This window comes from Hydra vulgaris, chromosome 09 (assembly GCF_038396675.1).
Source record: "Hydra vulgaris chromosome 09, alternate assembly HydraT2T_AEP".
Classification (NCBI taxonomy): domain Eukaryota; kingdom Metazoa; phylum Cnidaria; class Hydrozoa; order Anthoathecata; family Hydridae; genus Hydra; species Hydra vulgaris.
This window is the reverse complement of record NC_088928.1, coordinates 40,968,323-40,992,500: the sequence shown is the minus strand read 5'-3', so window position 1 is coordinate 40,992,500 and position 24,178 is coordinate 40,968,323. Positions and strand designations below refer to the sequence as shown.

The 24,178-nt window shown below is 29.0% G+C and overlaps 2 protein-coding genes across 3 annotated transcripts in view; one reads left to right on the top strand and one right to left on the bottom strand.

Moving 5' to 3' along the window:
• The window catches only part of LOC100209907 (uncharacterized), a 13,860-nt gene extending 2,087 nt beyond the window's left edge, over positions 1 to 11,773 (bottom strand). The window contains exons 1-12 of one of the 2 annotated variants that reach the window (XM_065805713.1): positions 9,794 to 11,773; positions 9,529 to 9,678; positions 7,106 to 7,421; positions 5,859 to 7,002; positions 4,959 to 5,580; positions 4,715 to 4,793; positions 4,576 to 4,622; positions 4,342 to 4,428; positions 4,077 to 4,180; positions 3,837 to 4,001; positions 3,545 to 3,655; positions 3,135 to 3,286 (exon numbers count right to left, since the gene is read on the bottom strand). In XM_065805713.1, coding sequence (XP_065661785.1) covers positions 3,135 to 3,286; positions 3,545 to 3,655; positions 3,837 to 4,001; positions 4,077 to 4,180; positions 4,342 to 4,428; positions 4,576 to 4,622; positions 4,715 to 4,793; positions 4,959 to 5,580; positions 5,859 to 7,002; positions 7,106 to 7,421; positions 9,529 to 9,678; positions 9,794 to 10,847 — 4,031 coding nt within the window. In that variant the 5' untranslated portion in view covers positions 10,848 to 11,773. The remainder of the gene's footprint in view (positions 1 to 3,134; positions 3,287 to 3,544; positions 3,656 to 3,836; positions 4,002 to 4,076; positions 4,181 to 4,341; positions 4,429 to 4,575; positions 4,623 to 4,714; positions 4,794 to 4,958; positions 5,581 to 5,858; positions 7,003 to 7,105; positions 7,422 to 9,528; positions 9,679 to 9,793) is intronic. The other variant, XM_065805715.1, reaches the window with a different exon arrangement.
• A 5,545-nt stretch (positions 11,774 to 17,318) lies between these two features.
• Positions 17,319 to 24,178, top strand: part of LOC100209984 (zinc finger protein-like 1 homolog) — a 51,594-nt gene continuing 44,734 nt past the window's right edge. Inside the window, exon 1 of the mRNA XM_065805712.1 lies at positions 17,319 to 17,544. Within this exon, the coding sequence (XP_065661784.1) occupies positions 17,443 to 17,544 (102 nt within the window). The 5' untranslated portion in view covers positions 17,319 to 17,442. The remainder of the gene's footprint in view (positions 17,545 to 24,178) is intronic.

Below are 24,178 nucleotides of genomic sequence, written 5' to 3'. Positions count from 1 at the left end.
TTAGAAATAGAATTTGGAGTCAAATCTGAAGACATTTAAAATTGTTTAGGTTGTATTTTATTGGCTGTATTTATTTTTCTCTTAAAGTTAAAAATGCAAAATGTAATTATTATATTTACTCAAAAAAAATTCTTATATTTAATTTCATTTTATTTGCTTTACGATATCTAATTGCCAATCTACTACACCTTCTTGACTGAAGAATTCTTTAAAGAAGTCCCATATTTTTTTTGCAGTGTCAGAGTAGTTATTTGATGTATTACTAATAACAACTAAACCATTTATACTTGGCACCTCTTTTCTCTAACCACCAAGTTGTATTCCAGTCAGCCTATCCTGATCAACATAGTTTGAAGGGCAGTAACTATTATTGTTATTTACATTTTCAGTCATTAAAAAAATATGTAACTACAGCCTTTGTTATTGCAATAACATTTTCAACATAAGCTTTTTTTTTTTTTTAAACATCTTTGGTTCCAACAAGGTTGCAAGCAACCACTATTAGAGTTGGAAGTTACTCGGGAAAAAAAAAAGTAGCTTACAGAGCAAGATAACGATTGACAGACAACTTGAGAGATTGCAAATTATATGAATCCGGAAAACAAGATCAAGGAAGCAAATTACAAAGAACTGATATTCAAGGAAAAAAACAAGACGAATAAGAATTTTTGGAGCTCTTAGGAACAATCACAGTAAAAAGATGAGACTTAATTGAATGATGAATAACTTGAGAATGAAAGGGCATCATTGGAAGATCTGCCCTAGATATGGCAACAGTATTCCATACAAGGACCAATTTGAGATTTATAGAGATAAAGAATAGAATCCAGAGTAATAAAGTCGTGAGCATGATAAAGAGATGCAACCTTAGCAGATGCTAATTTTGCAATGGATTTGATACATGGTTTCCAAGAAAGATTGGAAGTAAGAGTTAATTCTAGAAGACGAAGGGTAGATAAAATGAGATCTTTTTCAAGCTCAAATGCTCCCTCCAAGCAATCAAAGAGTGTTGGCTTCTTATCAAGACAAGAATTATCTATAAAAGCCATAATTGGTTTATGAAAAACACAAAATCTACTTGATGCAATACCAAAGGCATTTTTAAAAACTCTTCGTGCTCTACTAAGTCAATAGTTAAAAACAAGTTTAAAGATTCCATTAAAGGATTTTTAAAAGCATAGGGCTTCATCATGTGTCTTTTTAATCCTTATACATCATCTGCAATCAAAATTTTTTTTATAATTATTAGATATTTTTGAATCTTTTGAAATTTTTAGTATGTTGGCAAATCTCTATGGGAAACCCAAATTGACTATTGTTGTAAACACTTCCATATTTTTGTCTGCTACTATTATCAATATCTATCAAAATAAAATGGTACTTAGCATCAGAGATGGCCATCAATACTATACTATGTGTCTTTTTATAGTTAAAACAGCTTAATCCTGATTGAGATGGAGCAAACATTTGAACATGCTTGCCATCAATAGCTCCAACAAAATGTGGAAAGTGCCATCTGGTTTCAAATTCACGTGCAATTTTTTTCCACTCAGTTTCAGAATTAGGCGCTTTTATGTATTCTCATAACAAGTTGTTCCAAACAGCATTAGCACAAGTTTCATAAACTATTCTACCAACAGTGGTTAGCGACATTCGATAATTAGCAGCTATTGTAGTGTCTGCATCCCCAGTTACCAAATACCTTATTGTTATTGCAAGTCTTTCTTGGGCACAAATAGGTTAACGCATTTTCATATTAGCTTTTGTTGTATCATAAGCCACAATTCGTAAAAGTTTTTCAAAAGTTGAAAGAGACATTCGAAAATATTTGAAAAAAATGTCATGATCATAAAGTGTCAAATCATTAAAAAGAATTTGATATTCCCCCTCTGAACTTTCTCTAGTTCTAATCTTTCTAATCAAAAAACATATTTTTTCTTTTTTCTTTTTTTCTTTGCTTATATAAATATTCATGTATAACTTTCTGACAAAAAGTAAAAATCTTAATTTTTTCACAATAATTTTTTATTGCAAAATCTATAAATACAACTAATACAAAATACTACTTTTGATAAAGCAAAAAATGCCTTTGTTTTTATGTGGAGATTGACACATTTTTGCGGCAAACATATTTGATTCATCTTCCCAAGTGGAGCAGTAAAAAATATTTAAAACAAACATTTAAAATACAGACAAGTCAATTTAAATCTAAATCACCTACATTTGGCTGAAAATTAAACCATCCAAAATCAGTTGAAAATAAAATTATTTACGCCTTCTTTAATTATCATTTACTACTGACCTTTTGTGGAAACCATATATACAATCGATTGCTAAATTAGCATCTGCTAAGGTTGCTTCTCTTTATCATGCTCGCCATTTCTCTCCCCTGATTCCATTTTCTATCTCTACAAATCTCTTATTCGTCCCTGTATGGAACACTGTTGTCATATTTGGGATGGTCCTTCTAATGATGCTCTTTCTCTTTTAGACAAGGTCTAAAAACGCATTATAAACGTAGTTGAACTCGCTCTATCTGTTAAGCTTGAGCCTCTTTCCCATCGTCGTAAAGTTGCATCTCTTTCTCTTTTCTTCAAAAACTATCATGATTGGTGCTCAAAGGAGCTATAATCTCTAGTTCCATTAACTAAAATTCATTCTCACTTGACTTATCATTCAGCAAAGACTCATTCATTTACTATATCTGTCCTTGCATGCTCTAATAACTATTATTATCTAGATTTTTCCCCGCACCTCAACCCTTCGGAACTCTCTCTCATCTTCATGTTTTCCTGATTCATACAACCTTCAGCTTTTGTCACCTTTTTGCTTCAGTCTTCTACTTTTTTTCTAGTAACTTCAAATATAGTAGTGGTTGCTTGCAGCCTCGTTGGGAGTGAATCAGAATAAAAAAAAAATCTTTATAATTGGTTTAAAAAAAAAATTGAACGAAAACTAAAATGTCTTAAATTAATCAAAAATTAAAGGAACATAATTAGTTGAAAATAATTTAAACTTCAATAGAACATCTGATAATTATTTCCACTATTTAGCAGATTTTTTTTTTGTAGATCAATTTAATAAGGTTGAAGTTTTTTCAGATCTAACTATGCAAAAAAAATATATTTATATACCTGCCACCATGTATACGTATATGTCCATTCAGTGCTTGCCGTGAAACAAACCTTGCTCGACACTCAGGATAGTCACATTCAAATACTGGTTCACGCAAAGTACTAAGTGGTGCTACAGCAGCTGTTGGTGTTGGAGGAACCTCTTCATCATCCTGATTCAAATATATTTGATATATATGCAAAATAAATAATCTCCATAACAAACTTTTTATGAAGTTTATTTTGCATAAAATAAAATTGTAATAAAAATTGCAAAAAAGAAATTTATAATAAATATTTTGCATAATAAAATTTATAATTTATATTCTTTATATAAAACCTTATATAATCTTCATATAAAACCTTATATAATCTTCATATAAAACCTTATATAATCTTCATATAAAACCTTATTTACTTAGGTACCTAACCTGATCTGATTCCACTTCAACTGCTCGAGTTCTAGCTCGAAAACTTTCCGGATGCATTGCTTTCCATAAGTAATAAAACTCAACACATAAATATACAGATTTAGTTCCAACCTTAATAACAAAAATTAAGAAAAACATTAATGTTAAGTTGGCATAATGAAAATATAGACTGAATTCTTGTTAGATTTAAAAAATAAAAGTATTGTAATATAGTATTCATTTTACACACATTTAACTCTAATATAAAAAAAATTCATTCATTCAAAGAAATGCTTTTATACTAAAGACTTACATCTGCCTGAATTGCACTGAAAAGCTTTCCTTTTGTTCGATATGCTTGCCGAAATGTCAATCTTTCTTTAGCTGTCCATCTTACAGAACCAGAATAGTGATAGTCTGCATTTGGATCATCAGCACGAAGTATATGTCGCCTTGATAATAATAATCGTACAGCTTCCTACAATTTTATTTTTTTAAGTTACATATTGACACTAAAGGTTTTTATAATAAATCTAACAACAAATCAACATACTTTAACATTTCCCCTTGTTCTTTGTAAAATGTGCAATGCATACTCTTTGTTATTAGATCCGCCATATAAGCCAAGTGAGCATGCCATCTCCAAATAGGAATCCACTAAAAAACATTATTACATTAATTAGCCAAATTACAAATTATATTAAATAGCCAATTACAAATTACATTAAATAGCCGAATTAGACCAATTTTATTATCAACTTATATATAAAAAATAATTAGAAAAGGAAGCAAAAAAATGTATCAAATTAGAACCAAACCCTCTGCATCTTTAGACACATCTGCTTTAAGTGGAGACCACATGAGACTTGCACGATGAATATCTTTTTGGGCATCAGAACGATCCGCTAAAAATGGCAACATAAATAAACTGAAGAATAATATTATATTTATTACTAATATGAAATTAATTTTATTGCTTTATTAAGAAACCAAATCAGTCTAAAAATGCAAACATTAAAAATTCATAAGTTGAAAAAAAAATTAAATCATACAAATATTTGGCAGGGCTGCTTGAAACTGAATACCAACATTAATTTTTCTAAAAAGACAAAAAATGTAATTAGTTTTTAAACAAATATTATCAAGTAAGACAATTGCCAAGTTTAAAGGCAAAAAAAAAAAAAAAATTACGGCTCATGAATCTCAGGTACTCCTTGGTCTTCTGGTGATGCTTTTGTAGTAACTGATAAATCACGCTGATCTATACTTGCTAAAGAAATACAAATCATAACTGTAATTATTTTCAATTATTTTAACACATAAATTTAATTTAATTAAATTCGTAACACTTCAAATTTTCTTAATTTGTAATAATATTAAAACTTAATTTGTTTTCAAAAAAAATTTTCTTAGTTGTAATAATATTAAAACTTACTGCTTCTCCTTGATGATAAAAGATATCGAGCTGGAGCTTGTGGAACAACATTTTTGGGAGTGGCTTGAGGATTAAAAAAAATACTTTGTGGGCTTAACATAGCTGGAGGAGTATATACTACTTTTGCAATGCTTTGAAAACCACATGTTGGCGATGATGGTCCAGTAAAATTTGATCGATTGGTTAACACAGGAATTACAATTGGACTAGGACGAGAGCGTTTTTTATTTGGAGATACTGGTGATGTTATATGATTAAATGTTTCATCTATTTTAACTTTAGACTCAAATGCAGGCTGATTGTTTTGACGTGGGGGTACAAGATTATGATTTACAGTTATATACAACGGATCAAAATTTTTTGATTGATCAAATTGCCTAATTTTATCATTTGACTGTTGTAAAGTATATCCAAGGCGATGTTCTACATTGCTTTCTTTATTCACTTTAAATGGTTCTATGTTTCGATCATTAACGTTAAAAAGTGAATATTGTGATTGATTTGATGTACTTTGACTTGCTTGGTAGCTCTCTTTTTTACTTTCTGTTTGTGAGTTTAATTGTTGCTTATGATAAAATGAGTGATAACTGGCATCTTGCACACTTGGATCATTCTTTGTAACCTAATGTGTAAAGTATTATAAAAATAGTCATGTTTAAACAGTACATATTATATTAAAACAAAACTAAATTTTAAAAATAGAAGAATAGATTGAGGTTAGGAGATGTCAAAATATATGTCTTTCAATAAATGTAAAAAAATAGAGAAAAAATCTTTTCTCTAAATCTGATAAATATTTGATCAAATTTAAAAAAAAGGCAAAACTTTATATGAATTAATTGAAATATTAACATTCATTTCCATAGTAAAAATCATCAAATTGTCAAATATTTTACTTACCGTCTGCCACTCTGCATTGTAAGGTTGAATGCCATAGTAGCTATCTCTTGCTGCGTGAAAAGGTTGTCTGTAGTCAATATGCTCTTTTGCAGTAGCTATAGCAATAGCAGTAGGATCGGTTGGTGTGTGATTTTTGTGTCCAAGAGCATAACTTTCTTTCAAAAAATATTGCATTTGAAGAAATGTACTCACAGCCTGTTCCCCTGGATCATGATCATTTTTGTTAGGTGTAGATGCTTCATTTCTAGGCATAGAAGGAAAGTCATCATGCGATCGACACAAACCATGAGGAGAATAAGGTCTAAATACAGGTTTAGTCATTAGATAGGGCATTGATGTGCAAGGGGATTGAATCTGACGATTTCCTGAATAATGTGGGTGCCATGCAAAACGAGGATTCAACTGAGGTGGCATATTTTGAGAAATATTTGGAAAATGGGCCTGTACATAATCAGTTTTATCTTTCGACAAGTTATGATTGTTTTCTTGGTGAGTTATGACTCGTCCTGGTGAAAATATTTTACTATGGGTAACATGGGGTATTTGATGGTGTTCAAAACTTCTTTGTTCATATTTTTCACTACTTCTAGTATAATCATTGTTTCTTGAGTAACTAGCCTCAGTTGAAGTTGATACACCTGTTGACATAATAAAATGATTTGAGGTTGCACACGGATTCGACTGAGAAAAACTACCTAACTGTATTGGTTCATGATCACGAAGTTCTTTAGCCATTTGTCTTGATTTTTTCCGTAAATCAAACTCTTTTAATAAATCAGGATCAAGGCTCATACTGTGATCTTCAACACTGCTGCTACGTCTAGTTCTGATTATACGTTGTGGCTCTGGGGCTGCAGTTGGGGCACTAGATGGGCGAACAGGTTCATTTGATTGAGGACGTTTATCAGATTCTACTTTCAAATATGGTCTATGAATTATATCACTAGGTCTAGATACAGTTGGAAAAGCTGGGTATAAAGTTGAATTTTCAGCCAAATAGCCTGGTGTTGCTCCACCAATAGGACTACCATGATTGTTTTCAAGATGTCTTTTTAATGACCGCATATCACAATAACTTTTCCTACATTCTGGAAAGTGGCACTCATAAGGTTTTTTATCTCTATGGGTAATCATATGACCATTTCTAAAACATTACTTTTGAATATTAAATTTTTATTAAACATACCTTTTACAGATATATTTTATGAAAGAAAATCAAAAAAATTAAAAACTAAAAAAATGCATACAAATGGTCTTGACGTTTGAAGCCTCTAGAGCATATATGACAAACATATTTACGTTCATCACTATGTATGAGTTTGTGCTTAGCTAATGCACTTGAGCTACTGAAATGTTTTTGACATTGCAAACAAGTATTCTCTGTTTTTAACTTAGATCGATCTGATTGAGGACTAGGTGTTCGACTGCTTTGACGTTCTGAATTTCCATAGGGGCTATTCTGCACAGGACTTACTGAAGAAGTGTTACTATCTTTATCAGATCCTGGTGTACCATGACTAACATTAACAGAAAGAAATTGTGTTTGTGGAACAAAGTTAGACCCTAAACAAAAAGCAATTCAAAAGAAAAAAAATAAATAATTTTTAGAGAATAAATAAAAATAAATTATAGGTTGCATGAAGAGCAAGAAGTAATATAAAAAAGAATAATATATAGCATATATAAATATTATATTAGTATATGTCTATGTACACAGTATTGAGAATATGTCTATCTTACAATGCAATGCATGTGTATGTATTTAATGTGTCTCATAGATAAGGTTTTAAAAAAGTGCCAAACATTGGTGCTATTGTTACCTGTTCATGACTGATCTGATGGGGGTAACCATAATTTAATATTTGACAAAATGAGAGACTATTTAAAAATTTTTAGGCTTATATATTAAATTTTTCAATTTTTATTTAAACTCATTTTTTACATTTTAAATTTACTTAATATTCTTTATAAATTTACAGTTGATTATTTTTTTACATTTTTATCAAAAAAAAAACTTAATGAAGCATTAAACTTGAAAACAAACCAGTAGTTGAACATAATATTTGACACAAAAAAAACAAACAGAATGGTTTCAAAAACCATTCTGTTTGTTTTTTTTCTTAAAATGCTCAGCATTGAGCTGCTTGGTTTTAAACAGTGCATTGATCCTTGCACTTTAGCTTGTTGGAACTGATAATAAAAGATCATTTAAAAAATTGCTGAATTAGCATAAAATCCAGCATGCATTTCAAAATGTCTATAAAAATTATTTAAAAACATTTTGGTTGGAGAGAAAAGAACTTGAATTATTTTATTGATAATGTTTATGTTATTGAAAAATGCTCAACTAAAAATGTTAAAATTATTTGTCTAGAAAAAAAAATTCACAAGCTGCATAATAAGAGCTGCATAATTTTCCTGTAGCTTTTTTATAAAGCATGAAATATCATTAATGACACTACACTGAAATAAGAGTAGACCCTTGTTTATATATATTTTTAGTATGGTGTCATTAGTGATATATATTGTGCTTCAGTAAATACTTTGACTGAGGGTGAAGCTCAGGCCTAACCTTCAGTCAATGCATTTACTGGATACATTAACTAAGAATAGATCTTTTGTAAGGTGAACTTACATAAGAAAGATCTATTAGGGTTAAAAGAAGCTGTTTTTTTCTTTTACCATTTACCTTTAAGTCTGCAGAATATATTAGCAGAGTATACAAGAATAAATTAGTAAATATTTAATATTTTAAAGTTTTTTATTAAAAAAATCCAATTGCAAAATTTAATTGCAAAAACGCCAATAAACCGACATTAAAAAGTTCATACGTAATTAAAATTTCATCTTTGAAACAAATTTTCTTCATTTAAAATAAATATGAAAATTCTATGATTGATCTCAGACTCCAACTTAGGAATTAAATAATCTGCAAAAAAATCTTGCTGGAATGTATTCTGCCTAAAAAATCTTTTATTAACTTGTTTGAATAGTAGAAGAGCTTGATTCCACTAATTGGAAAAAAACTTTTTTAAGCATCAAAAAGATTTTTTACAATTATTTTGATCATTGACTCTTTATATATATATATATATATATATATATATATATATATATATATATATATATATATATATATATATATATATATATATATATATATATATATATATATGTATATATATATATATGTATATATATATGTATATATATATATATATATATATATATATATAAACTTTAAAAAACCTGAAAATTAAAATCTCTTCCTGTAAAGCTAGAAGAGATACCATAACACCTGACAAATTATATTAATCCAATCATAGCTACTTTCAATGAGTTTTAGTTGCTTGTTTTATATTTATCACACCATTCTATTATCGGAGTGTTGAAAAAAACAATTTTTATTTATTTATATCATAATTTAATACAATTCAAAATAATTTGAATTTATTTGGACATACATAGTTTACTACCTTAATAGGCAGATTAATCCTTAATTGCTAAATGGCTCCTAATGAAATAATTTCTGGTTTTCTTAAATTTAATAAATAAACCTTTTATATATAAATTAATTTTCTGCTTTGAGGTTTATTCTAGATCAACAGTTATTATTATTATTGTACATTATACATATAAAACTAAATGCAAAGTAAAACAAAATTATTACCTAGGTGACTGGGTCTTGTTGATTTTCTCATTGTTTCTGAATCTGCATCATTACCATTAAAAACTTTTACAGAACATGTTATTGGAATGCTTTGATTTGACTTTTCATCAGCATTAGACAATGCAGTTTCTTCAACGTGTTGAATACCTGCTTTATTTAAAATATTGAAGACCAAATGTAGTAGAAAAGAATATCAAAATAAATTATTAAAATAATTTTATACACTATAAAACTGCATATTATTAAAAATTTAAGCCTTAATTACCTGATGAGGCAAACTTATAACTTGATGGGGTAGAAATGTTACAATCTACTGATAAACGAGATTTTTCAGTATTTGCATATAATTCATTACTTGGTTTATTGTTTGAGTTTACAGTTTTTATATTCAAAACATCTACATTTTGGTGATTGTTATTTTGTTCTACAGGTGAAACTAATGGATTAAATGTGTACATATCAGGATATTTACGTATTAAATCCTGGTTATTTTGTGACTGACTTTTTAACAAAAACTTATCATTATTTTTTAGTAAAGAAAGATAGCTCATTTGAGCTGCAGCAGTTGCAAAGGCAATTTGCATTTGTTGGGAATCATTGTTTGTAAACATTGGGCTTCTCATATTGTAATGAAACTGCTTTTGATGATGCTGTTGAATGTATGATTCTGGAATCCCACGTGATTCTGTTACAGGAGTACCTGCAGTAACTGTAATATCTTGCTTCATATTATCACTTGATGAACTCAAGCGACGCTCCCGTACATTATTTGGTGAAAGGGAGTAGCTAAAAGCTGACTTCAAGTGAGCATTATGAATACCAGATGGTTCAGAGTAAAGATGAAATCCATTTTGATAACCAGAGGGAACATCTGAAAATTTATAGCCTAATAAATTATTCTGACATTTTTCCTGACGATTTTCAAAAACCTGCTGATGTTTTCTAGCGTTCAGTTCATACAACTTTGTTTTATTTTGTAAATGTCCATCTGGATTGTTAAATAGATTATGATGAGTAAATTGAGAAGAATGAGTAAACTCTTGATTCCTTGTGTCTTGAGGACTTTTCTCAATGAATTGTTTGTTAGGCATATTAAAAACTGAGCTCTGTGTAGGTATTGGATTATTAAAAAATGCTGGAAATAGTTCAGGATTAATTAAACCAGGAAACATCCATCCTGAATCTGGACTACCTTTATTATTTATTCCCCTCATTTCTCCAAATATATTTTCATTAATATCTCTATTGCAAAAACTACTGCCAATCCTATTTTCAAACAAGCTTTGGAACATATCTTTGGTGGGTAACCCACCAGCCATTATATAATTTGTATCAAAAAACTTTTTTTTAAACTCATCAAGTTTAATTTAAAAACATTTTTTTAAATAATCTAGCTCAAAATCTTATATCAATACAAAAATATCAACCCAGCTAGCTTTTGCAGAAATGTCTTTTATAACTTTAAACTCCAGCTGCAAGTCTTAAATTAAAAAGAGCATATTTGAGCTTTTGTCAATGCTTGCTGCAATATTGTCAGGTACCATATATGACTCCCTGATCTTCTAGTCTGAAAACAGACTTGCTGCAGAAAATACAGCTCAAAGTGAGTTTAGCAAAAAGTGAGTAATATAGAATGAAGTTAGGTAAAATTCTATTTAAGATTTTATAGAAAACATTATGCATTTCAATAAATTCCAGAAATTTTTATTTGGTGCATTTGATTATTATTAGAACATTAAAAACATTTGCATTAATGATTTTTAAATGGGAAAAACTTGTCATACTTTTGCCGTTTTTTTTTAAAAAAAGTGTACTTCAAAACTGCTAAAGTAACTTTGTTTACTTAGTTTAATTGGAAAAAACTTTTTGTATTGCAAGATCAATTGGAACAACGCAGTTAAACAATTTAAAAAAAAAAAAAAATTATTAGCAAAAAAAAGGTGCCAAGCTCAAAGGTCTTTAATTGAAAATATAAGACCTTGCGTTTGTCTGTAAACAAATCCTAACTGATAGAATCTGGTAAAAAAACATGCTGTTGTCTATTGCAAATTTGGCGAAGCGCAATGACAAATGAATTATTTTTTGGAGTGAAATTTATCTGCTGCACAAAAGCTCAAGCTCAAAACATTGTTAATGTATTCAAAAATGAACAAAAATGCGCCTGATGACATAGCTAAAAGCAAAAGAAATACAATGAAAACAAAAAAGCAAACTCACAATGTATTGCAAACTAAAACTGCAAAACTTTGGAAATAAAATAACTGCTAGTTTAATTGATACAAAGCTCCACCAGCGATCATTTTATTGAGGATTTTTGTCGGCATTTGTTTTCATATCAAAATGGGATCTCAAATTTAAATTTCCTACCGGGGGTTCATTAAATAACTCCGATCGATGAGCTTTGAAGCTTTAAACTAATACGGTGAACTGAAACGCTTAATTATTTTTTTATTATAATATAACTACGTTTTTAATAACGAATAATTATTATGACATAAAGGAAAAATATCAAGAAACCTTTTATGCGGATTGATTTGTGCGATATGCCATCCTCTTTTTTGCATTTTTTAAATCTTACTTCTACGTTTTAACGGGATGTTAAACGAATTCAAATTAGCAAGAATTTTAGACTAAACTTATAAAAAAAGATCTAATATGGAAATATTTTCGCCGCGTATCTTAAGAAACCAAATAAACACAAAAAAAATTAATTTATGTTTAAACAGTTTTTTTAACCTCCGTAATTAAAAATAAAACAGAAAGTAAGTCTACGACGTTTAAATTCCATCATAAATCAACAAAAAGTGGAAGTAAAAAATTTAGAAAATAAAAGTGCAGTGAAAATAAAAAACAGAGTTAGAAAAAGAACGTTAATCAGAAATAAAAATTATTATGACTAAACTTTAATTTTAAGTAGAGTAAAAAAAATCTATTTAAAAAACTCCTCCTATATCTGTTATATATAATCTACGGAGATTTGTAACAGTTTGAGGCAAAAGGGAGAGAAGAATTCAGCAATACACGCTGTAAGAATTAAAGTGTTATTATAAAAAGAAATAGAATAATGAAATAAAGTTAGCTATAACATTTTTTCTATAAACGAACTGCGATGATTTAAACAACATGATGCATTAAATTTTTTTTTAATGACTACAGTTAACACACTAATGCAGAAAAAATATATGACTTAAAATTTTACTTAAAGGTATTATTTATTTAAAGAGCTATATAAAAAGATTTTTTTTAATTGGTTTAATATATATAATGAATAAATGTGTTTTTATTTTGTAACTTAAATTAAAGTTTAACTTTAATTAAGAAAAATAAGTAAGTTAAAGTTACAGAGTTATCTTCCATCAGAGCGGTCGCAAAGCGACCTCACGGCTCTCAATTATAAGGGGGCAGAGAATTTAAGGACCCTTTAAATTTAAAGATCTTCCTTTTTAATTTTTTTTTTTTTTTGCAATAATGGGATCTTTTCCAAAAAAAATGGTCTACGATATGGTATTTGAAAAAAGCTTATTTTTAAATAAAATTTTGTTACAAAAAAACTGTAATTTAAAATGTTGTGTGGTGTTAATAAGAAACTACACTAAAGAAATAATGAAATATGGAGGTATACCTTAGGTATAAATTATAAGATATATAAATCAAATATATAAATTATAAGATATATAAATAAAAAAAGAGGTATAAGTTATAAGATATATAAATTAAATATATAAATTATAAGATATATAAATAATAAAAGAGGTATAAATTAGGAGATATACCGTGTTTTGTTTTGAACAGCAACAAGAACAGGAAAATTTGGTGTTTATCAAGTTTATAAACATTGAGGGCATTATGTCTCCTTAAAAGTGATTAACTTAGTATAAACTGTTCTGTAAACACCAAATATAATCCAGCATGCATTTTGTTAATTAAAGTTTCTTTTAAGCTTACTAAATTTTGTACTTCCCAGTGTATTATTGCAAAATGTAAGATCCCAGCAAACATTCTAAAACGAAATTTTAGTGGACCTATGTAGACATTTTGAGCAGTCCACTGTATTTTTGCTCGTTGGTTTCTTAGTGGATCATTAGTTGCAGCCGCCAAATGTCGCTAGCCGATAACTAGCCACTATTAACATGTTGGAAAGTTATCGGCTTTTTGTTTAAAGCGGTTGTTACTAATGGTCTACTAAGTAACCGATGAGCAAAGCTCCAACGAACCGATAAAAATGTCTATATATGTCCACTGCAAATCCACTAAACACAATAACATTTTACCAATAATGGCCTGTTCTAAGCGATTGAATAGAGAAGATTTTTTCTCTAGGCATGAGTATAATATATTGGTTTAAAAACAAATAGAAACACTTTAGATGTAAGATTGTCAAGGAGATATTTAATGTAGAGACAAAACAGGACCAAGGATAAAACCTAAAGTGACTGAAAATAAAAAATCGTGTTGGCTTTTAAAGATGAATATTATAAAGCGGTTAGAAAGAAGCGATTTCGAATATGATTTATTTGGGAAAGTTTCAAAAACTTACCCAAATACATCATATAAAGTAAGTTTATGGATGAGACCAGCATGGCAAACTGTTGAAAGTCTAAGATATGTCAAGAGCAATAGCCCTAGCATCATCGCCGTGCAAAGGATAAGTCACCCGAGCAAGTTGCTCAAGGCTCCGCCCTCAGGGGAACCACTACCAGTGGTTGACCAAATAAAGTTTACCCGCATAAATGCAAAAAAAGCATTTTTTGGTTTAGTTGACAGGTTTTTTTTTCCTCATTGCTCTTACATTCAAAGTAAACCAGTTACAAATTTGCACAAACATATACAGTACAAAATGTTTACTGCCGCCAAAAATAGAACATGCGAGTTTTATCTTAGTCAATAGAATTAACCCTGGACTGGAAAAGCTGTTTTTTAAATCTTGGTTCTATATTTTCGTTTTTATGGAAATATCAAAAACTGTCTGAAGCAGAAATCAAGAGTACCTGCTCCCGTTTTTTGGACAAATATTCATGTGACAAGTCTGAAAATGAACTGACTAAAGAATTACTTCACATAAAACAAATATACACTGCAAACTTTGGAGAGAAACCTCTTGCTTTATTCCACTTGTTAAACAAAATTTTTAAAATGAAACTTTGGAAACTTTTCAGAACTGTAGTGATTACGCTGCGTATTTTTGCTTCGATTCCAGCGACAGTGGCTGTTAAGTGAGCGTTCATTCAATAAATTGAAGCACATCAAGAGATTTTTGCGCATAACTATGGGACAAAAATGAACCAGGGATCTTGTCATTTTGAGTATTGAGTATTTTTTTTTCTATGTCAAAATTAAGTCAAAACATTCCGATTGACGCTCAACTAGATTTTACTTTTTAGGGGGTCACACTGGGCATCTTTTTCTTACAACATTTCAAATTTTAGATTTTTAATGATAGTTTATTATTTTACTATAAAGAAAAAAAATTTCTTTTATATAAACTTGATAACCCTTTTTTCTACACTCGTTTAGATTCAATAAATTCTTTCGTACTTTTAGGTTTTAAATTTCTATTTTCTTTTATTTAATTATCAATGAGTATTGTGATATATGGTTAAACTCTTCATGCATGGCACATGCATGGTTATCACTAGAGTGTGATCGGCACCACCGAGCTAATGATGTCGTTCAAGTACCAATGATTTGCCAAGATCGTTTTACGATTGGAAACATCTTGAAAATTGTAAAACAATCTTGGCACAGTGTTAACACTGCGTTAATTTTGCTAATCTTGCCGATCTTTTGCCATGATTGTTGCAAAAAAAAAGTACAAAGTTACGCACGCGTAGTTTTTATAAAAACTCAAACTTTATACACAGATTATCAAATATATTTTAGTAAGCAGTCGTATTTGTATTATAGAAACAAAGGAGAAAGGTTATAATAGACGTAGGATATAAAACAGATGTAGTTATGAGTGATATATCAGTTAAGGAGTTTATCAACTGTACTAAATTTAATTATTATCTTTACTTCATTGCTAAAAATCTAATGAAATCAAAATTGAGAATATAGCTTGTCTGTAAATGATCTTTCGCCTCGAGAATATAGCTTTTCTGTAAATGATTTCCTTTCGTATGAAAAATTGAAAAGACAATTATATTAATCATTGTGCAAAAATGGTCTAACCGGTACAGTGCAAACAAGATCAGATTTAGGATGGATGGAGAAATTGCAATTTATTGAGTGGTTGGAACGGCTATTTATACCAGCAGTTAAAAGCAACTGGCGGAGAACAAACTTTTGCGTTAGATGGTCACAACACTCATGTGTTATTAAAAGTTATTGAAATATGTAAAGAAAACAACATCCAATTGGTCTGCTTATCAGCTCATTCAAGTCTTATTTTGCTGCTTCTGGGCGTAGGTTTATATTGCCACATTATATACATATTCAAATATAACTAGTGTCTACCAAATAAATACAGTTGTAGTCAAAAGAATAGGAATAAAGCTACTTTAGTTGAAAAACGCCGTGAATACTCTGTTGCATAGTGTTTAATGACCCTTTACTTTCTGAATCATTTATTCTTTTCATTATCTTATCATTCTATGGGGTATCTACGGAAGATTGTCGCTGACAAAATTAAAGATAGAACATAAAAAAAAACAATGATAAAATATGGAAAATGGTTTACCATAACTGTATATATAACATTACCATAACTGGGTTTTCAACATATTACTGAATAAAAAAAAATTAAAGCAGAATTTTAGTTAAAACAAATTAAAACAAATTAAAAAAACATCGATAGTAACTTTAAATAGGTAAAACATTTTGAAAAAAAAAATTAACTTTTTAATTTTTTTTCGGTCTTCCATATTAATTTTTTAAAAAACAAACATAATATTGACATTTTATGTTAAAAAAAAATTAGTTTACTGGTCATCTAATTGATTTACTAATCAATTAACTGGTAATTTATTGACTTTACTTAATGAAAACACCTTGCGTTGGATTAGGAAATACTTTACACACTTTGATTTGTTTATGAAATAAATTATAAAAGAAATCCAACACAACTCATACATAAAGTATGATTTTTGTTGGATTATTTGCAATGAAAAAAATAAAGGTTGAAGGCGAAAACCATATCTCCTTTCACGTGTACATAAAGATTAAGCAGATGCGTTAAATGCTATTGATGTGGCAAACAACTTTGTAAGTGGGTCCAAGCTCGTTTTTTATTATTCGAAAAGTTTAAAATGAGAGACATCAAAAGAGTTTTTGTTAAAATCTTTTTAGGGTTTAATTTACACATCTTTAAAGTATAATTACATTTAAAGTAAAATATTAGTGACAAGATTCTTTAGATGTTTAAACATTGGGTGGTGTCATCAAACCGCTTTATCGACTAAATATTGGAGCAACATACATATAATTTGAGTCTTATTTTTCTTTTATTTTGTTTTGTGGAAAAAAAATAATTCCAAAACATGTACTTAAAAATAATGAGGTAGATTGTTGAATTTTAATTTGTGCAAAATTTTTTATTCTCGTTTTTATTTTACGCGTAGACTTATTTGTCAATTTTGCTCTGAGTTTTAACACAAATTAGTTGGTATAGCGATGTGATCATATCAGTTTCACCATATTTAGACAAGTCTGGGGGCTTGAATTTGGGTATAGAACAAATCTGCTAGATACACGAACTTCTCCTACCTGACCAATCAAAATAATCAAACAGATCAAGCAAACAAAGTCTCTTGTTATTTTTGCATTAAATCCGAAAAAATTTCGTGTTCAAAGCAAACATAGTCTCTTGTTATTTTTGCATTAAATCCGAAAAAAATTTCGTGTTCAAAATATACACACAATTCATAATGGCGGCTTATTATTCGTCTGCACTTTAACTCGACATTAGATTTAATCATGGGTGTTTGTAAATGCAAGCAAAGAAATGTCACAAATCAGTTCTGTTACGTTTGCCGAATGAATGTCTGTGAATCATGCATTGTTAAAGATCATCAACGGGTTTGTTTCTTTAAGTTTTATTGTTGTGTTATTAAATTTTGATATAACTTGGCAATAGATGCTAAATTTAATGAATTCATTTATATACCTTTCATTTTTATTATTGATAATAAAAAATGTATTAAATTTTACGTAAAACTGGTTTTTCAAGCGTTTGAGTTTTTAAATGAAAATTTTTGAAAATTTTTATTTTGTTTTACAAGTTCTCGTTTAAATACTTTTTTGTTTCCTTTTCTTTTTTTAACATTTTTCTGACTGAAGAATAATTTACATTACATTTTTATCGTTAAAGAAACTTTTATTTTTTATTAAAGCAGTTTAGTGCAAAGTTTAAAAAATATTTTTTTTCCTATAGCTTTAATGGTCTTAAATTACAGAAAGATTTCAAATAGATGGGTAACATTTATAGCATAATAATTTTATTTATGGCATAATAGTATCAATCAAGTTTAGAATCTGATCCATAATTCTAAGCCATATGTCTTCAGACCAAAACTTCTAAGATTTGTAGATGAGCCAAATAAGCAATTAGAGAGTGTTAATATTAACATTTAATGCTATTTTTTTAATTATATAAAGATCCTTTGAAACAGTTTTTCCAGTTGGAACCAGCAACTGGAAAAACTGTTTCAAAAACTGTTTTTGACATATTCAAGAGAACTTTTGAACAAGAGCAACACATGTCAATAAAAGGAGATTCCATGAAAGTGAAAGTTGATGGAACAGTGATCTAAAAATCTATTTAGACATAAAGTCCGAAAGACATAAGACCAAAACTAAGTAAAATAAAGATACTTTACTGAGTTTTGGGATTATCTTTTTCTGGATATTTTTGGAATTCTGTATATACCTCTTAAATTTTAATTTTTACAGAAATCCAAAAACTGTAGTTAACTGTAATTTTTGTGTCAAAGAAGTATTGCGTATCAAATTTTTTAGACATATATACACATTTTGTTATAGATACAGTTTTGCAGATATTTTTATGTTCAATTCTTGTAAAATTATTATTTCAATGAATAATGTTTTTAAAAAAAGTGTATATGATATGTGAATATTCATATAATAGTTAGAGCAGATATGAACGTGTTCTACTTTATTTGATCCGACACCAGTAAAGTAGAAAGTTGAGTTTAAGTTAGACAAAAGTTCCTTCCAAAGCTTTATATTGAATAAAAAAATATTAGATTTTTATAAAATTTATCATTAGCTATTTTTAAATTAAATTCATTTTTTTGGTTTCTAGATGTTTAGAATGAAAATTTATTTGTACAACAAAAACCCCAAGCTTAATCTAGCGAGCATGTTAATATTTATTTAGATTATATTAGTTTTATAAGTTACATTAGTTAAGGTATTAGAAATGCAGCAACAATGGGCAATAAAAAATTGGTTTAAAAAAATATCTTTTTAACTAATTTATTTTTTTAAAAATTTAGTTTTTTAGTTTTAATAATGATTGATTTTATCATCTGACAGACTCAGTGTATAATAATGATTGATTTTTCACCTGAGAGACAGAGTGTTCATTGAAAGCATGTACGCTTATAATAAGTTAGCCTATATACAAAATATATTTCTTATATTTTACCATGTAATGCTTAGTTTTAATTGATTTTTATTTGACTATTTTTAAACATGACTATTATATATTGTTCAGTTAGTAAATTTTGCTTTTTTTTTAGAAATGTCTATCAGTTAAACCTATAAGGGTTTTATTCCACCTTTTTATTTTATTTTGCTAAAAATTAACTTGCTCGTTTTTTTTTTACAATATTTAAAGTTTTTAGTTTATGACTTTTTAAAAGTAAAAAATAATTGTTATTTGCAAAACTGTTAATATGCAATCAAGAAATCTTTTTTCATTTCGTTATAGTTTTTTGTCAAATGTTAAGAAAATAATAAATGTATTTAAAAAAACCGGAATCTAAATAAACATTCGATAACATTATTACATAAATCCGCTAATCTACTACAGGTTGGGGGCACGTATCTGCACTACAGTTTTTAGTAGAGAAAGTTAAAACTTTTTTTTTTTTTGTTTTAACAGATTTTGGCTTTGTTTTGGCATAGAGAGTTTCATTTATTTTCTTTGTAATAATAGATATTTGTCAAATACGCTGATTATCCAATGCTAGTTATGCAGATTTGCACTGTCTAATGATAAGAGCATTTTTTCATCGTTTTGAGTTAATTATTGAATTAAACTAGTTTTGCGGTAATTTAGGTAATTGCAAAAAGTTAATATCGATAAATATAAAAATGCAAATAAAAAGAATTTTATAAGCTCAAAAACTCAAAAATATGAATGCGTTTTTTAAAAACTTATTTAAAACTGTATTTAAAAGCAATGTATGCAATTAAAATAGAATAAAGTATCAAATTCTTTCAATCAGAAGATTACTCAGAATAAAAAAGTGGAACAATTAGAATTTAATATTAACAAAATATAAAAATAATCCAGCTATGAATAAAACACACCAAAAAAATAACAATTTCAAAAATATTTATGTATGTAAAAAATGTCATATTTTTATACTTATTTGGAGTCTTAATTTGCTTGTATAAGAGTCATTTTTTGTAAGAATCAGGCAGTCAATGGAAGTGACCTCCTCCAAATTGCTTGAATTTTTTATATATTGATCAGAATATAGAGAAAACCTGTTGGGGAAAAAAAAAATTTTCAAAAATGTTTCGTTCACTCGGAATCTGGGCTTAAATTTTTGAGATTTTTTTAAAAATTTTTAGAAATTTAGTTTTTGCCACCTTTGAACCCATTTTTTTGGCAAAAAGTTGCACATAGCTTTTGTAGTTAATATCAGACGTAACCCAAAAGCTCTCTCTAAAAAATATAAAAAAGTTGCGTGACCTGTGCGGTTGGCTAATTATCATAGTTCAAAAGTACAAAATCAATCACTTTTGTCAATTTTTAATCGGAGTTAATTCTAGCGGCGAAGTGTTGCACACAATTTTTCTTTTAGGATTTGAAATTATCAAAGGTATTGAGTCTAAAAATGCAAAGAAAGTTATGTGATACCTAAGGCCCATTAATATATTAAGGCTTGAAATTGGAAAAAAATGTTTTAGTATACTTACGAAATGAACCATTACGGCAGAGGCGCTTAGTTTTGTAAAAATGTAAACATATCCAACTGTCAATACAAAAAGGTCCTAACATAATAATAAAAAAAATTCGTGTGATTTTGTCACACGCATGATATAGCATGAATTAAAAACTGAACAAAAATCTAACATCAAGATAACTATATTGCTAATTAAATAAAACATAAATCAAACATTTAAATGTTTTTCCATTTAAAAATTAGTTTTTCATTTATTAATAGAGTCATTTACACACATTATCCACCACATCACACATAATTTCTACTCTGCTGCAGTAAGTTTCTCTAAGAATAATGATATGACTGTATTATAGTCTTCTTCGAATAATGAATAATCGCCACAACCACTGATTAGAAAAGGAGCATTTACTAATCAGATAATTTTATCAGTTTGGTTATTTATCTCCTCGGTAGTAATTGGCCAGCGAAAAGTATTCTTCTCTTGCCCGTTAATCATACAATTAACTCTGATCCCAGTTATAGATACCTAAAAGTATTAGCGCAACATTTCAAATAATATAATAAAGAGTTTATGATTTGTTTAATTTTGCTTACATTCAATAAAACTTGTAAAGTCTTATATAATGTCATTCTGAAATTATTTTTACATTTTATTTATATTCCTTTTATTTTAGAGCACTGTTTTGTAAAACAAAATAAAAACTTGAAACTAATATATACTTTGAATAATATTACCTCCACAATATATCCAATATTCCATTGTTTTTCATATGCAACAGCAACCCAATCATTCACTTTCCATACAAGACAAATTTCTTTTGCAAGATTGGCGATGTCTTCCTCATATTTATTATCATCTTCATTGTCTCCTGCCAGATTAAAGTCATCATTTTCGCCATAAACTTCTTTGTTATCGTTAACCTGACTATTTTCATTATTTTCTGTTGTCGGTTCTACCAGCTTACCTTTTCTTTTCAGGTTACTAAATCTATAACAATATCAATTGTACATATTTTTAAACATATGTAAACAAACACACAAAATTATAACTTTCACCTAAATTTTAATTCATATTTGTAAAAGAACTATTTAACAGTCAGAAACATAATCTAATTTGCAAAAGTTTTGATAGCAACAATGCCTACCTTGAAAATAAAGATCTTATCTGTTGGCTAGTTACATATTGATCAGGCGGAAGTTCTCTCCTCAGCTGCATGTGAACCTGCTCAGGGCTCATTTTATTACCTGATTCTTCTCCATGAATAAAGTATTTATACAACAGTTCTTTCTGCTGATTTGAAAATCTGAAAGAACTTCGAACTGGTAATGCCCAACCTTGCAATAGAAAAATGTTCATGCAATGTGGTTTGTCTTTTACGGAAGCACTGTTAGAGGATGAAGAAATTGGCATATTTAGTTGTGAAGTAATTTTCATCTTATGAACAAACGAGTTGCGAACTTTATCCAATGATGTTAATGATTTCGGAACTGTATGAAGACCGAATAGCATGTGTTCTTCTAACTCAGCATCGCTTTCAAATGATAAAGTACAATTCATTTCAGTGTAAAATCTTAATGAATATAATTGCCTGTCACTTCTTTTCTGTTTTTCCTTAAGTGACTTGTTACGCTTAATTGAATTACCTGTTTTGCTATATGGCAACAACAACTTAATCGAGGGTTGAATTTTAAGATTTCCATACTCTTGTTCAATTCCCTCACCGATATTGAAATAACGCCACATCTTCATACTTTTCGCACCAAACTCAAATGAGTGATAGTTGCTAATGTTCTTAATCTTTGGTCCAGTAACTACAGTTTTATCATTGCTAATTTGAGCAACTGCTACTTTTGCATCTTTAGCGCCAAAACTATAATGCATAGCCTTGTGTATATCTTCAGCAGTCAAAAGATTATTACCAGAGTCAACGTAACTCCTTAAAATTGTCTTTACAACTGCACTCTCCCTGTCACATTGATCTTTTCCACAACAGGGTTCATTATAATCATATCTCAGCAACTTTATATCTCTCTCTTTGCATACATTGTAGATTGCTTCAGCTGAAAGATTTCCCTGATAGCAGCCGGCATTATCAGTGTTGGTAAACATTTTCTTGATATGCGGTTGATCAATTCTGAATTGGTCTAAAACTGCAGTGGCTAACGAAACAACATCACCTATTCCCTGATCACACCTATACATTGAAGTAAAGTAAACACGTTTGAATAACTTTCCTGCTATTTTTATGAAGAATATATCCACATGTAAACTCATTCCTTTCTTGCCAAAATACTCTCTTTGGCCCTCTCTGTATCGAACCGGAAGAATTTTTTGACAAAAATCTTTAAGCCAGAAAGCAGTTTCATCGTTTAATTGCTTAAAAGCTTCAATTTTTGCCTTTTTCTGTTGAGAATCTCTCATCAGGTGTTTTATGTAGTTGAATACATCCTTTACAGCAATTTCCAAATCATAAATAGAATCAGCATCGTCAGAATTTTGAATTGTTAGTTCTTTGATCATCTCGATAGCTTTGCACAAATCATAGCAATCGGCACATACCACTTCTGATATCTCTGTGTTGGATTGAAGATTTTTTTCAGATGGATCTGATAAGGCATGTTTTGAGCTATGAGAAGAAATGTTTGAGTCATTGACACTACAGTTGGTTTGATAACTTGTTTTCAAATACCTTTTTCCTTTTTCAAGGGCAGCTTTGAGAGATTTTAAACTAAATCTTTGTGCCAATTTTCGTAATGTTTGAAAACCATTCATGCCTGAAGCAGTAACATCATCTAATCCAGCTAAGCTTTTTCGACTTGAAGGTTTTATTGCATGCAATACTTTCCACAAACTTGAATCAGATAATGGTATATAATTGTTTTCACTACAACTTTTTCGATAGAACATGATAGCGTGGCTATATTTTGTCGTCAGTATTGCATGCACTATCTTTTGTTCTTCACCGCTGTCGTATTTTAATTTGGTTATTCCATAAGCAACATCATGCAAAATACCGCTTGTAAATATAAAGTCTAAGAAATGTTCACACTTTGTTTGATCAAGACTAGATCGGACGAATACTTTCTTCTCTGGAAATGCCAACCCTTTATGAGATGCATGCCATTTTCTTGCTGTTTCTATACGATGTTTGGTACACTCAAATGTGTTCATTATAAACTTTTTGGTATACTTGGTATGGTCTAATAATGAGAGGATAACTAACTTTCCCATGGAATCACTTTGCTTATATACTTTCTGAGCACGAATAATTTCAATTGGGAGAGGGCTATTTATTTCATCAACATTTTTACTGTTAAGAAAATCTATAAGTATTTCCTCTTGTCGAGGAGCAACAGCTTCCGCAAATTTTTTCTTTAATAAGTTTTCTAGGCGAACATACTTGCGTTTTAACTTATCTTTAGTAGTATCTTCCAGATATTCGAACTTCCTTTTTAATCTAAATTTTATTGGACTTGCATTAAGAACCTCAGTTACACTCTCACGGCTTCTTAGAGATTCGTCCAAAATCTCCTGTGAAACATTAATTTCA